This window comes from Lissotriton vulgaris, chromosome 9, assembly GCF_964263255.1.
Source record: "Lissotriton vulgaris chromosome 9, aLisVul1.2, whole genome shotgun sequence".
NCBI classification, from domain to species: domain Eukaryota; kingdom Metazoa; phylum Chordata; class Amphibia; order Caudata; family Salamandridae; genus Lissotriton; species Lissotriton vulgaris.
In genome coordinates, this window is record NC_141697.1 from 288070257 (window position 1) to 288085532 (window position 15276).

General features: G+C 40.4%; 1 protein-coding gene across 1 annotated transcript in view; it reads right to left on the bottom strand.

The window, feature by feature from the left end:
- The window catches only part of STON2 (stonin 2), an 84828-nt gene that overhangs the window by 9939 nt on the left and 59613 nt on the right, over positions 1 to 15276 (bottom strand). The window contains exon 2 of the mRNA XM_086937591.1: positions 11168 to 11370. Within this exon, the coding sequence (XP_086793717.1) occupies positions 11168 to 11370 (203 nt within the window). The remainder of the gene's footprint in view (positions 1 to 11167; positions 11371 to 15276) is intronic.

A 15276-nucleotide genomic window follows, 5' to 3' on the forward strand; every position in this document is an offset into this window, starting at 1 on the left:
GACATAGTTTCCCAAGATGGCCACCAGAGACAAAAGAGCCTAAATGTAGCCCAAATATCACCCAGATGTACCCCAAGTATAGCCCAATGACAGAATGTCCCAGAGTGTTCTAAAGAACAACTAGAGCGCTAACAGTCTTACTTATGACAAAAGTATGGCACACCAGAAGCCATCTTGATTGTAATGAAGTGGTAAGTCTGAAAACACTCAATTTAAAAAGGAACAACATGAGGGGGTTAATTTTGCCATAGAAAGTATGATTAGTGCTTCAGAAAGAAAAATTAGGGATCATTTTGAGTGACTTCTCAAATCCTCTTCTATTTCATTAAAAAAATTCTGACATGCAGACTGAAACATGCACTTTGAATACCAGCAGCAGACGTCCCTGGTGAGCAGTAGCTTTACTACAGTGATCTAATGTGCAACTAGAGTGCTAACATTCAGAATTTATGGCAAATGTGTGACACATCTGAATGCCTTCTTGATGGAACCAAAGTAAACAAGCATTGAAAATGCAATAGATCTCGCCCTCGTTTAAATTAAAGCCATTCTGTTTGTAATGAGGTGGCTTTTTAGCTTTGCTTTTATTAGTGTTTTTTCAACTTTCATGTAAATAACGCACCGTTTTCACCAAATCGACTTTGCCCAAGCACACCCTTCCCTTCGGCCAACAAATCCCAAAAATTTGGCACACCTGCCGATCCACTCTCCCTACAGCTCACCCAAGCCCCGTCCCTCTAGCGCAACTGGAACACCCCAAATTCACCTTCTCCATGCGCACCAAAAACTCCCATTGAATAACATGGCAATTCGCTACTCCGCACAAAAAGTGCTCTTTAAAGCACTTCCACTGCTCCGATCCGCTTCAAACTTGGCTGGACACTAGTTCCAGCGATTCCATAACATCTCTCCAAAAATCAGCCCAATCCATCCACTGGAACGGGGACGAATTTCAACCCGAATACGCGCCCCCTGCAAACACAAAAAAAGCCATAAAACGGCCAAATCTCGACCAAAAACCGCCAAAATCCCTCAAAACCTTGCCAACACCAATACGCACGAAACTGAACCGGCCCCTCAGCCCTAGGCTCTGGGAACCCTACTTAATTGACCCAAAAGCCCTAAAAAAGCAACATAATACACACGAAAACACCCTAACAACCCTAAAATGCATATAAGTATATGTATGCATGCATTTATGTTTGTATTTATATAGATATACAGATGATATATGTTTATATATGTATGTATATATATATATATATTCACTGAAAAAACCATAGGCTATAGATCATATATAGTTAGGAATTAGCATTTACAAAACCTTGAAAATTCACTGAAAAAACCATAGGTTATAGACCATATATAGTTAGGAATTAGCATTTACAAAACCTTGAAAATTCACTGAAAAAACCATAGGTTATAGACCATATATAGTTAGGAATTCGCATTTACAAAACCTTATTTTACTCACACAAAACCATTGAAATTCCATATATAGTTAGTTGCACTAACTATATATCGCGCACCCGCAATCCACTGCTGATGATGTCACATATTACATCATTCATGACATGGTCAGTGACATCACTGATGACATCACTGATGACATCTCAAATGACATCACTGATGACATCACTGATGACAACATCCAGTGACTGTATGTTTCTGTAAAGTTAAAATATGTCTTACATATTGAAGAATGAGTGGATGTATAGGTGTCTGGATGAAGGATTTAGTAGGTGCATGACTGACTGTATGAGTGAGTGATTAAATGTGTCTCACTGAGTGCATGGGTTAGTGACTAAACTGTCTTAATTTGTTGTTCTGTAAACTGTTGCATGTGTTGATAAGTAGCTATATGAGTAACTATATGGGTTATTGATTGGTTGCCCAAGTATTTGTATGGGAGACTGAGTGTGTGTGTGGGTGGCTGGGAGGTGTATGACTCTGTGCATAGATGTGTGAGCAGTTGATTCACTAGATGTATGGTTTCAAAAGTGCATGTGGAAACAGCTGTATGGGCGGTTGACTGTGTGCATGAGTGTATTGGTGAGTGAATGGATATCTCAGTGCTACATGTCAAAGTAAGTACATATGTAAAACACAGTACATGTGAGAGTTGACATATATAAATAACTGTGCATAAGAGCCAGTGAATGTGTGAGTGGCTGTATGGATCATTGTGAACTTGTATCAGGGATTGTATAAGAGAGTAAATATGTGTTAGTATATGTTTGAATAAGTAAAGTTTGTATAACTGTATAGTTGAGGAAATGGAGGTGTGATTGATTCTTTGCATGACTGACTAGGTGTGTGAGTAACTCCATGGATGAGTGACAGTCTGTGAGTGTCTGTTTACACTGATTGTATCTAAGGTTATATTAGAGTCTGAAGAGGTTCATCGTATTATCACATGAATGATATCATCAGTGATGTGATCAGTAATGTCAAATGAGATGTCATCAGTGATGTCATCAGTGATGTCATTTGAGATGTCATCAGTGATGTCATTTGAGATGTCATCAGTGATGTCATCAGTGATGTCACTGACCATGTCATGAATGATGTAATATGTGACATCATCAGCAGTGGATTGCGGGTGCGCGATATATAGTTAGTGCAACTAACTATATATGGAATTTCAATGGTTTTGTGTGAGTAAAATAAGGTTTTGTAAATGCGAATTCCTAACTATATATGGTCTATAACCTATGGTTTTTTCAGTGAATATATATATATATATATATATATATATATATATATATATATATATATATATATATATATATATATATATATATATATATATATATATATATATATACTAATATTATAAAGAGAGAGCCCAAACTTTTGAGGCGGGTAATCTCAGGAACCACAGCACCAATCACAACACCCAATACAGCGTTGGAAAGGGCAGTTGCAGCAGAAGGACATAGGCTATGCAGACGCCCACCATATACATTTAAAAGGTAAAAGAACAGTGCCAGCAAAGTAGTCCCTTGTGGGCGTGTCTGCGTTGTGCTGTGGGCATGTGCTGGGGGCGTGACAAATGCTGGGGCCGAGTGGTACGTTCCACCCTTCATGCCATGTCTCATATCGTGCGCTGTGGCCGTGGGTGTGTGCGGGGCGCGGGATTACGGAACAAAAACAGCGAGCGTTGTGCCCAATATTTCATTGTTTTTTCTTCCCAGGTTCTGTACATTCCAGCTCCGGGTGTCCACCCTGCTCCCTTTAAATACCCCTGCACCCCATAATCATAACCCACCCTTACTCCTTAAAATACCCCAACACCCTTAAACACTAACCCATCTTAACCCTATAAATATACTCTGTACCTCAAAACCCAAACCTATCCCTAAACCCTTAAAATACCCCTGTACCCCAAAACCCAAACCTAGCCCTGAACCCTAAAAACACCCCTGTACCCCAAAACCCAAACCTACCCCTGAACCCTAAAATACCCCTGTACCCCAAAACCCAAACCTACCCCTGAACCCTAAAAATACCCCTGTACCCCAAAACCCAAACCTAGCCCTGAACCCTTGAAATACCCCTGTACCCCAAAACCCAAACCTACCACTGAACCCTAAAAATACCCCTGTACCCCAAACCCCATACCTATCCCTAAACCCTAAAACTACCCCTGTACCCCATAATCCAAAACTATATCTGAACCCTTAAAATACCCAAACACCCCAAAACATATACCTCAGTACCCCAAAACATATACCCCTATACCCATACTTACCTTATCCAAACATTAAAAAAACATGCTTTTACCATTCATGCATTTACAACGAATTTCGTTATAAAATGTAATGCCATGCGTTATAATGGCATTGCGGAGTCATGGTACTTTCGTAATGAAAGTATGCGGAGTGATGGTATGCGGAAAGAAAGTTGCGGAATAATGGGTGTTTACCCTCCCCCGGTAAGTACATTGGTGGCACGGCGGCCCACATCTCCAGCAACATACTCATATTTTTTCACCACCGATTTGAAAAATGCACAGGTCTCTATCATTGATGGCCTGCACCGACATACACTTTTAGACACACCTCCCGCCACAAGTTCTAGAATTGCGAATTTTAGAGCTGGGGAGCTACGTTCGAATCTCGGCATCAGCTCAACATCCTGTGATTCCAGGCAAATCGCTTTGTCTCCCCGTGCTTACCACAAATGAATGTGTTCTTCTGTAATGTAAATTGTGCTCATGCCATGTTGTCGAGTTCGCGCTATATAATAGTGTAAGGAAAAATACATTGAGTGAGGAAGCCCATCTTTGTGAGACCTGTGCCCAGCGTTTCCTTTCAATGTGACACAGCTTTAAAATACAGACTTATGTCATTTAGGTAGCTATCTTTTTATCCATGTTACTGATATGCGCACGCAAGGTCCCTTGGCGATACCAAAGAAAATTAGAAATTCCATGATGTCACTTTCTAAGATGTCACGTGCAAATTAGAGGGGCCTCACATCTTCCCTTTCACCCAGAAAACCTAGTACCGGCCCTGCCTATAATAGTAATTATGCGTCTCAAAATCGATCGTCCAGCAGTGAGTAGATACTGCTGAAGTCCACCTCAGATTTTGAATAGTTATATTGAAGTACTGCAAAATGGACACTAGAGGACGCTTTTGCATTGTTTAACAACCTGGAGGTACAGTAAACAGTAAAAGCTCCTATCATTGGATTAGCCATGTCCGTTTTGCAAACATGGTCTAAAGGACGGTGGAAGCTGAACGTTGTGCACTTGGTAATACATTAGAGGACCATGAAAAAAGCAATTACAACAACTTAAAATAGGGATTTTTGTATTAACTATGTATAGTTTGAATTTAATTCCCCAGGGACCGGCACATGTTCAAATCAACGTTATGAGCTATGTGAAATTTATAGGCTTTGCTATTTTTTTTAGCAATGCTGAAAATGGCTGAAAGTACTGTAAAAAAGCTGTATGGTACAGTCAGCGCTGTTCACGTAATAGCTCTTTTAAGAAAAAATAATTGAGTTATATTGCACTGAAGCTGGCATTGCTGTGTGATATGGCCAAATAAGCATTGACAAAGCCAACAGATCTCAGAAATATACCAATAATCGGTTTTCAGTGTACTTCCTAGTGCTTTTGGCCCCTGTGCCTCTGCACCTGCTGCAGCATTGAAATCTTAGCCCGGTGCCTGCAAAGTAACTACACTTGTGACTGCTTGTTTAGTGGTCATATCTTGAACTAAAAAAAATATATATATAGCAACAGTCGGAGTTCAGTAGGTTTGCTAGACCTTTTGGCTCCTGTGCCACTGCACCTGCTGCACCATTCAAATCATGGCCCTCATGGCTGCAAGGTAACTGCACCTGTGACTAATTGTTTGGTAGTAAAATATAGCAATAATCGATCTTCAGTGGGTTTCCTAGGGACTTTGGCTCCTGTGCCACTGCACCTGCTGCACCATTCAAATCATGGCCTTAATGCCTCCTTGGTAACTGGGCTTGTGACTGCTTGTTTAGTAGTAAAATATAGCAACAATCGCCATTCAATGGGCTTCCTAGAGCTTGTGGCCCCTGTGCCACTGCACCTGCTGCACCATTCAAATCATTGCCCCAATCATGGCCAGGTAACTGCACTTGTGCCTGCTTGTTTAGTAGTAAAATATTACAATAATCAGTGCTCAGTGGGTTTCCTAAACCTTTTGACCCCTGTGTCACTGCACCTGCTGCACCACTGAAATCAGGAAGCTTGTGCCTGCAAGGACAATTGAGGAAATGGTTTATATCCAGTAATATGTGTTCCGAAAAAGGCACAGTAGCAGATGGAATGCACAATAATTGTGCAGCTAAACATAAACCCAAAAGCTTTCATGAAAAGTGCCTCTAAACTTATCCAGCTCTCCAAGGTGAGTTGCCCCAGATGTCATAAATAAAGCATATGCTTTATTCATCAAAGTGAATATCAAGCATTGTTAAATTGTGTTACAATGTAGCTGGCTCTTTCCTGCGAAAAGATCTTATCCTGTGCTGGACAGTGTATGGGTCATAAACAGTTTAAATTGTCCAAGATCACCAAATGTTAGGTTGACGCTGAGACTGTAATTTAGTTTTGTACTTTGTTCCTAAAAAGGCAGTTTCAGAAATTAAATGGACTAACCAAAGACGATGAATTTTTCCAAAAACGTGCAAATGTTTTGTGCAGCTGAGGAACAAGATATCTTTTGAGATGGCTATGTCTAAAATAAAACATTTTTAAAAGGGCACAAGCGGGCTTCTTGAAGAAAGTATGCAGCTTTCCATTTTCCTGTAAACGCTCTCACTTTGAAGTTTGCAGGAAGCAAAATAAACACCAGGCTCCCTCAAAAACACATGAGATGGGAACAAGATTTAAAGGTCTGTTTACTACAGAAAATGAGTTTGTGGAAGAATAATGTAAACATGGCTTTGGGATGGGGAGGTACGACCTCAAGCTGCACAGCCTAAAGTAAATAAACGCAGCAAATTGAAAGGCTGCAAACCACAAAGCCAATAGCAATCCACGGGCAGAATGCATTACCAGGTCAACTTCATGAAAGTTCCCAAGATGTCTTTTGACAGCCAGACAGGTAGGCAACGACCTCATGAGCAAACGTTAGTCATACAGAATTCTGTGAATACTGGGATGATTATGTATGCACTACCTGGTGCATCATTATTTTTAGAATAGAACATATGTTATATTAGAACATTGGAATGTGGAGCACTCTATGGAATAAAATGGAGTGCTCCGGGCTTCTACGGTTCGGTAGAAGCCCGTAGCGCAACATTCCAATGTTGTTTTTGTTTACAGCTGCTGCTATGAACAAAGGCCTCTCAGAGCCCGAGGGGAGGGATTAAAATACCCTCGGGCTCCGAAAGGCCTTTTGTTTTTCATAATTAGAACATTCTGCCTTCTAGGGGCAGAATGTTCTAATAGCCTTAGAGCCCTCCTAGTGGGCTCTACCGACCATTCAAGGCCCGCTCCCTTGTTAAAGGCCCTCGCCTCCGGCTCGGTCCGTTAACGCTGGAGCGGGACTTTAACCACATCGCTGCTGTGGTTATTTTTCCCCTGTGCTGGAAATTGCTATTCTGCTGCATTCATGACGAGCTCAGCTCGCCATCAGCACAGCTCAACTGTGCCTCATGACGAGCTGAGCTCGTCATGAGCATGGAAGGGGTTAATGGCTGGTAGAGCCCGCTAGGCTATATTACACCATTTCTGGTTTTATTTTGACCCAGTGCTCTGTTGACATTCACAGGACATAAGTTATAAAGGTGTGCTCATACTGTAATCTAGCCTTATAGCCCACTGCCAAGTGCTATACTGTTTGGTTAAGGCCCTGAACCAGAATTATAAGCCCACGCCACAGGCGAGGGCCTATAACGAGGGAGAGCGACATCAGCAACCGGTATAGCACGAGGCAGAAGAGCTATAATGCTATTAGAACATTCCAGCCACTGAGGGTAGAATTTTCTAAATTTAAAAGGGAGAAAGAGAATGACAATCATTGCAATGTTGAAGCAGAAGGCTTACACCTGCCATTATGAGCCCTGAACTACTTCATTATCTTTAATGGAGCTCCCAACATTTCAATGTTTTTATAATGCTTGACTACAGTATTTCTACTTCACGAACTACAAAATACACTTCTCAAATCTTGGGCTGGAGAAATCGGCCTCTGCTATCTTTCTGTGCTGGGATCTAAGCACATGCAAGTATACTTTATAGTAGTAAATGCATATATGGCAACATTTTACAAGTGGTAAGTAGGAGATTTTGAAAAAGCAATCGGGGGATTGCATTTTCTCCACTGACTTTAATTGAATCAGAGGCAATTTCACATGGGAGACAGGTAAAATAGTACCACTTTTTGCTTCAAAAGTCAGGATTTGGGTCTGTCGACATGTATGTAAATATATACGGGATATGGGGGAGTGGTGGGAAAATGGGGGATAATTACTGCTAAATGGGAGAGGATCAGTGAAATTTAAGGAGAGGTTTAGGGATGGACATGCTAGTAGAAAATACACAATAATAAAACCTTGCAATTTACTAAATACATTTCTAATTCTACTACATTGTTAATTTTGTCAAAACGGGCTTAATTGTATTTCATACCGGTCACTTACATTTTAAAATGGTTTATAACTTTTAACCCACTTGGTTCCAAACAAATAAATATAAAAATGTTAGTGATGGAGGTGACTTGAGTAATGTTTAAAAATAAAATGTATTTAAATTAACCTACAATTTAGTACAAAGCTACTTTTAGAAGCTAGTGTGTTATAGGTTTTTCTTTATTCAGACCCCCCGCTTATCGCAATTCTACGAATCGCAAAATTACAGCGAAGTTTGCTTAGAAGTGCAATGCCTGCACTTTCAGGTTCGGACACAGCGGAAAAAACAAAGCTGTCTCTGTAAACATTGCTTTCCCTTTTATTGTAGGCTTAGATCAGCATGTTATTCGTGCTTTAAAGTACAGCATTTCTCTTATTACCAGCCGACGCCGATCTGAAAGCCTCACGCCTCCTCCTCTCTGGATTGGGAAGAGCAAAGAAAGCAGGCCTGTGTGTAGTTTCCTGAAGAGTTTCTCAAGAGCATGCACCTGTCCCATGCTCTGCTATTTTTTTGTCATTTTTATTCATGTAAATTTGTGGGCAATAAAACATGCTGTTATGTTGGGTTGTGGGGGGGGGGGGGGGGTCTTGCTAGTTTAGAAATTGGCATCAGTTACCTGGCACGGGGCGATGACCGGCCTGAGGACTATGCAAAGCTGACCCCGTCGCAGCTCCTGATATTGCTTCCAGGGCAGCTGCACGCCCCTTGTACCTCCTAGACTGTTGTCTTTTGTAATTGCTTTTGTCTGATGCTTAATAAAAAGACAATTTTGAAAAAAAAACAAAAAAAACATTGCTATGGGGGCGCAAATAAGCTGGGTATATCTCTGTGTCCTTGGAGACTTTCCAAAGATGATGTTTTGCATGTGGGCAACACAATGTACTTGGAGAGCTCAACAGAAGTTCATCTCTTCCAAACAGGAGCTGGTCAGTGGCTGAAATGCTTAAAAAACAGATGAGTATTATGAATATGATCCTGAGTGGTATGAGGGAGGGGACAGGGCAAAGTCTCGGCCAAGCAGAACAGAATATTCTGTAGCTACTTTGTTGATCTTTTAAATTCATGTACATGGATTAAAAGTAACATACACCTTAAATGCAAAATACATTCACCTAATTAATAGGAAATGCAGGACTTTAGTTATGAGATCTCAATTGATTCATACAATCTTTGCTGATGTCTGTGTCTAATCAGAGAGTCACAGAACAATCCTGGTATGTGCAGTAGAGAGTAGAGGCTGATGTATTTATAGAGCTACAAGATCCAAGCCTGTTAGAGATTGCACTGCGAATACGTCAGTCATCATTTTAAAACTGTATTACACACAGTATAAAATAGGCTGCCTCAAAAAGTGCAAAAAGATTTAGGGTATAAATGATGCATACATAAGGTTGTATAACATCTCCCCAGCCATCATTATTTATAAAATGTAACCACCCCGCCACATCAGCCCAGTCCACCATCCCTGTAAAAAAAACCATATATGAACACCAGCTGCGGCACTTAAGCAGTCCACCATTAAACATAAGATGAAAGATTGCATATTTAATGAATATAACTAAAATAAAGTGCTGCAAAATGTTCTATCCTATTCTGCCACATCTTAGGGGGTTTGTTTATTAGTCCTAGGTTAAAATGATTTGCTGTAACTCATTTTACATATCTATTTTATATTAAAATACTAATATGTATTCTTTTTTTATTTTATAAATCAACTTTGTTATATTTCCCCTATATTTTCTTACAGGGAGGGGAGTAGAGCTCTACAAACAGGTGGAAATTTCCTAATATCAATCAATCAATAAGTGGGTTTATATAGCGCGCTACTCACCCATGAGGGTCTTAAGGCGCTGTACTAACACTTGTAAATTCAGTCAGAGGAGTCTCCACCCCCTACTTTGAGGGGGTGGAGTAAATTATGTCTACACCTAGGTGTAAATCTCCCCTTTAAAATAGAGAATAGCAATAACATGGATATTTACACCCAGGTGTAGAAGTAGATCTATATATACCTTTGTGGATCAGGCCGTTTATGTGATGCTCGGCCTAAGAGCGGTAGAGAATGGGTTATTTTATCTAATGTACTGAGTAACAGCTAATGTTAAACATACCTGTTGTAGTTATAGAGTGTACATATCCACAGATTGAACTGTACCATCTAGTTAAACTTGTTATGGAAGTGCATACTAAACTGTAGCTTCTACTTATATACACATTATGTAAGAGTAGCTTGCAGTTCAATATTCAATGCAACCACAGGATATTGACTACTGCTCGCCATAGTTGTACATACCATGTAGCTGCTTGTTGAACTATATTTTGCAGTTGTAAATACTGTGTAATCTCTAACTTTTATTGTATATTTTACCTGCAAACAACATGCAACTGCTCATTTACTGTACACCCTCTGTGACCTTGTCACATTTATGAACTGCTATGCAAATTATGCATATTAAGTAGGTCCATACTCAAAATTTCACAAGTGCTTTAGGCCATTCAAAGAGAATTTCAAAAGTGCAGTAAACGCACCAATGCAATTCAATGTGTAATACATTGTAGTTGCTCATACTTTATAACTTCTTGTGGACACTACACCCTATCGTTGCACTTACATTGAACAACTCTATTTCACTGTACCTTGCAGTTGTTCACAATCTGTCTACATTTTAGTTTACTGTTTACTTTGAAGTTTGAATTTGGGACCCTGCACCATAAATGCAAATCAATCTTACTGTACCTTGTAGAAATATCTATTGTCTGAAGAGCTCGTGGACACTGCACTTTAGAATTGTACATTTATGTTGCCACTTGGTGAACTGTATGTACACACTAGTGCAACTGCTCATTGTTGCTTACCTTGTAGTTTTACAAACATTCTATCTAAATATATATGTAACTACCTTTTGAACTGTAGCCTATATGTATACACATTAAACAGATGTTCATTATTACTGAACCTTGCAGCTGTATATATTTTATAGGTGCTTGCGAACACTGGACCTTATAGTTGGAAGTTGGTCATCACTTGCTTGACTGTACCTTGTAGTTGTAGTGCGCCGAATAGTTGACCCATTTCCTGACATCGGTCTTGTCTTCGACAGAGATGGACCTGACAGTGGCTTTCGATGCAGAGGTAGTGGGCATGTCGAATTCTACTTCCACATGGCCTACAAAGCTGGAAGGCACTTCCCGGTCGGATCCCAGCTCCAAGTGGCAGAAAAAGCAGTGCGGGTGACCTGAAGCTTTAGACATATGAGAGGGAAGAAAGAAAAGGATGTCTCAAATGAGGGTTTCTTTGTAAAACAGACTCAAAGCACCAAAAAATACAGGATGGTAGACCAAGATATAAAGTGGCAATTGAGCAGAGAATTCAGAACTGCAAAGCACTAGAAACAGAAGTGACATCCTCTAAACGTGCATATTTATTATTTGAATTCCTGTTTGTTTAATATTTTCAGATTAGGACAAAATATTTTGCAGACAGTGTGGTCTTTCAGGCGACCAACAATTGCTAACTGGATTGGCACAAGATTGTGTGATTTTAAACTATTATAGAATTCACGAGAATGAAACAAATGGCACAGATTATTATCATACAACATCAAAGATTTCTGGTTCACATCTGGTCAGCAATCTGCACAGCACCCCTGACAAGCACTGAGAACCCTACCCCTCCGAAGACATATATAGTATTGAAGCAATGTGATTACCCTCAAAAACAGTGTTTTGACCTCAAAGGTAAGACAGAGATCTCCCAATACAAATATCCTTGGCTGATCATTTGAAGAAGAGTTAACCTAGATCATCTGATATTCAGTGTTCATGGGATTGTCACAGATTTGGGTACTTTGAGAGTATTAGAGCTTTCATATTTATGGCATTTATGAACAATGGAGATGTGTTTTTAAAATGTGATTACTAAAATGTTTTGATGTGTGACCGCGAAGACTGAAGCACATTCTCATAGTAAAGAAATCCTATCTGGTGCATTGCCATGGGCTGTAGTTTATATATTATGTATACTATGTTCCTGGGACTCATATTATGTGGTTGTGGTCCACAAAGCTTTACAAATCATATTCCCGCCACTACCATAAGGGTATTTTACCATATTCAAGAAATATTATTCATGGCATTGCGACAAGACTGAGGTAATTGAAAACATTAGGGATATATTTAATGGCTTCACAAAGGGTGTCTGCTTTTTACAATATCTGAAACATCAAATATTATACATACTTATAAAACTGCAACAGGATGAATAATACAGCGACCATTACAACAGGTATTTTACTATATTAGAAGGATCATATTCACAATATTGCAACGGAATTAGCTCCTTCAACAATATTTAAAATATTAAATATATAGCATGATCACAAAATTAAGTCGATCGTAGATATTTAAGACGTAGCCATGAGCATGCCATATATTCCTAGTGATATCACATTATAGGGCTGCCACATCATGAATGAATTTTACAATATACGATATCACAAGTATGTGAATGGCAGTAGACCAGCATACCTTTAAGCTCTTGGAGATATTCTGGGCATGCCACAGGATGGAGTTTAAAAAAAACAATTAGGGGTTGACTGGGGTGTAAGCCCTAGTCAAGCAGTAACCCAATTTCTTACACTGGTGTTCAGCGGTGAGGCTAGGACTTGTGTTTGTGCAGTGCCATACAGTGACTTGGTGTACACTGCCATCTCATATCCAAGACCATTACGTTTTTTTTTTAAATGTTACTTTTTCTCTCATTTGGTCATTTTTCCCAATTTTGATTCTTGCTTCACCTTCATACACTTTAGACTCTTTTTGTTGTTGCAACTGCTGATACTTTGCCAGAATGGGAATAACCCTGGATCTCAAATACCTATCATTCTACAATATGCGGGAGCTGAAGGATTTCTGCACGTAAAGGTGGTTGCTTGAAGAAAGGGTCCTTTAGGTGGCCCTGCATGCTCATAAGGAAGCACACTGGTAAAGGCTTCAACAGAGGACCAAGAGGGTGATGACCCTGAGTAAGAGGCTGAGGAGGGCTACTTTGTAGTCCCAGGGCTAAAGAATGTGAATCCTTGGTTGCTCCTGACCACATTATCAGGGCCCCGAGGGGGTGAAGGCCCTGAGAAAGATGAGGATGAGGAGGGAAATGACTTGGAATGGCTCCAGAGGAGAGGGGGTAGCCCACAGAGATGGAGTCCCCTGCTAGATCAAAAGAAGGAAGCAGTGTCTCCTCCTGAGGAGTTGAGGGTCAGACAGGCTGAGAGGGACCTGAGGCTGCAGCTAGTCTGACTGGCTGCAGAGAAGAGAAGAGCTGAGGCTGACAAAGCCCTAGAGGAGGAGTGGCCTGGGGCTGAGAACGCCTTAGCCAAATAAAAACTCACAAAGGAGGCAGAACAAAGAAAGACGAGACTGGGAGATCCTTGGAAGAGAGAAAGATCTTGTGGGCTCATGAATTGAGTCTTAAAGAGCTGGACTTGAAGGCCAAATAGCTGTTAGTGTCCATCAGGAATGCTGACATGAAAAATACCATGTCCATTGGTGAAGGAAGGGTCCACATGCCAAGAGACTTGGTGTCTGACTTTGAGTTGGGGATGAAATAAACATGGTTGGAGGCATATGAAATTGCTCTAGAGATACTCAGGATACCCGAGAGGATTGGGGAGCTGGCCTTGGAAGGCATATACCCTGTGATGGGAAAGACACCTCTCATGCATAAAACACCAACCATGGCTATCTGGTCGAGCTGGACCAGTTCAAAGTCAAAAGTTCAGCCCAACAGCGATGGAACGTAGGTCGGATACAGTCCCAGATCAGTCCTGATAATGGTTACCTTCTCAAGTTTTGTGACAAGAGTTTGTCTCAAGTAGAAGAAAGTCAGAGGGAGCAAGGATAGCATCACTGTCGGTGGTCGACTGTTACTTCGTGTTGATGGTCCTCCATGGCAATCGATGCTTGCTGGGCAAAGAGATGTCCCACACTGATTTCCTCAGAAAGAGAAGCGGTTTCCTTACAAATGGGCCCATTTGCGCTCAAAAAGAGCCCAAAAGCTTGATTTTAAAAGCTTGAAAGCCACAACAAGGGTCCAGGACCTGACAGGCACCTTTTGGGAGTCAGGAACGTGCTGAAGATAGAACCAGGAGCTGTTGGAGAGCTTTTAATGCACCAGCCCTTTGAGTCCCTTTGGGGTCCTGAGTTCAAGATGAAGTTAGATGTCAAGTTCTTCTTCCCCAGGAAAGAGGGCAGCAGGCAGCAAGCAGCACAGCAGGGCAGCAGTATCTTCAGAGCAGCAGTCCAGCAGAGTGGCTGTCCTTGTAGCAGTCTAAGAAAAACAACAGTTCCCTTTTCTTAAATGTTATAGGGGTGTAGGCCCCTCACAAAACTATTTACCACCCATATCAAGGATAAACCGTATGTTGTAACCAGAGTTGCATCAAGATTGACAAATTTACAAATCCAACAGTTTTGTGTAACAAAATTTTTTTTTAAAAAAAGGTTTTTCCTTATCTATGTCCCCTCAGACCTAAACAATGTAACAGAGTATATTCATAGTTTTTTACGCACCACTATGCTAATAGCAATATGCATGTACACAGGAGAGTTTGGTTAAAAACAATTTCTTTATTTGATCAACTTAGAGTTGAGACTAAAATCTTGTTCCTCTTTCTCTTTAAACTCCTGGTAATAACAGCTCAAGAGCGTTCTGAGTCTAAAGAAAAAGCCGCCCTTCACACAAACAGCGCGAGCATAGAGACAAGAGATACAAATACATATACGGTAAGATAGTAAAATATTCCCACAGATTTAAAGTAATCTGCAGAGTTGCCATATATCCTCACAAAATAATAATGTATTTTCCAGAGTATTTCACAACAACACGGCTGGGCAGGAAACTATAACGATCGTCTATTCCAGGATCGTAAATGAATGATCCAGGTAAATAAAACCCGCCACGAGCAAAACTTAGTATCTGTAAGGGTAACCTGGAGAAGCCAGGGGGTGAGAAACTGTGAAAGAAACATTTTTTTAGATGAGGAACCCAAAATCTAATAAAATGTTGGGAGTCTCACCTAAACTGTTTGTTTATAGAACCACAAACGAATCAAAACAAAAGGATTTTATAAAATAATAATGCCTATAAAATA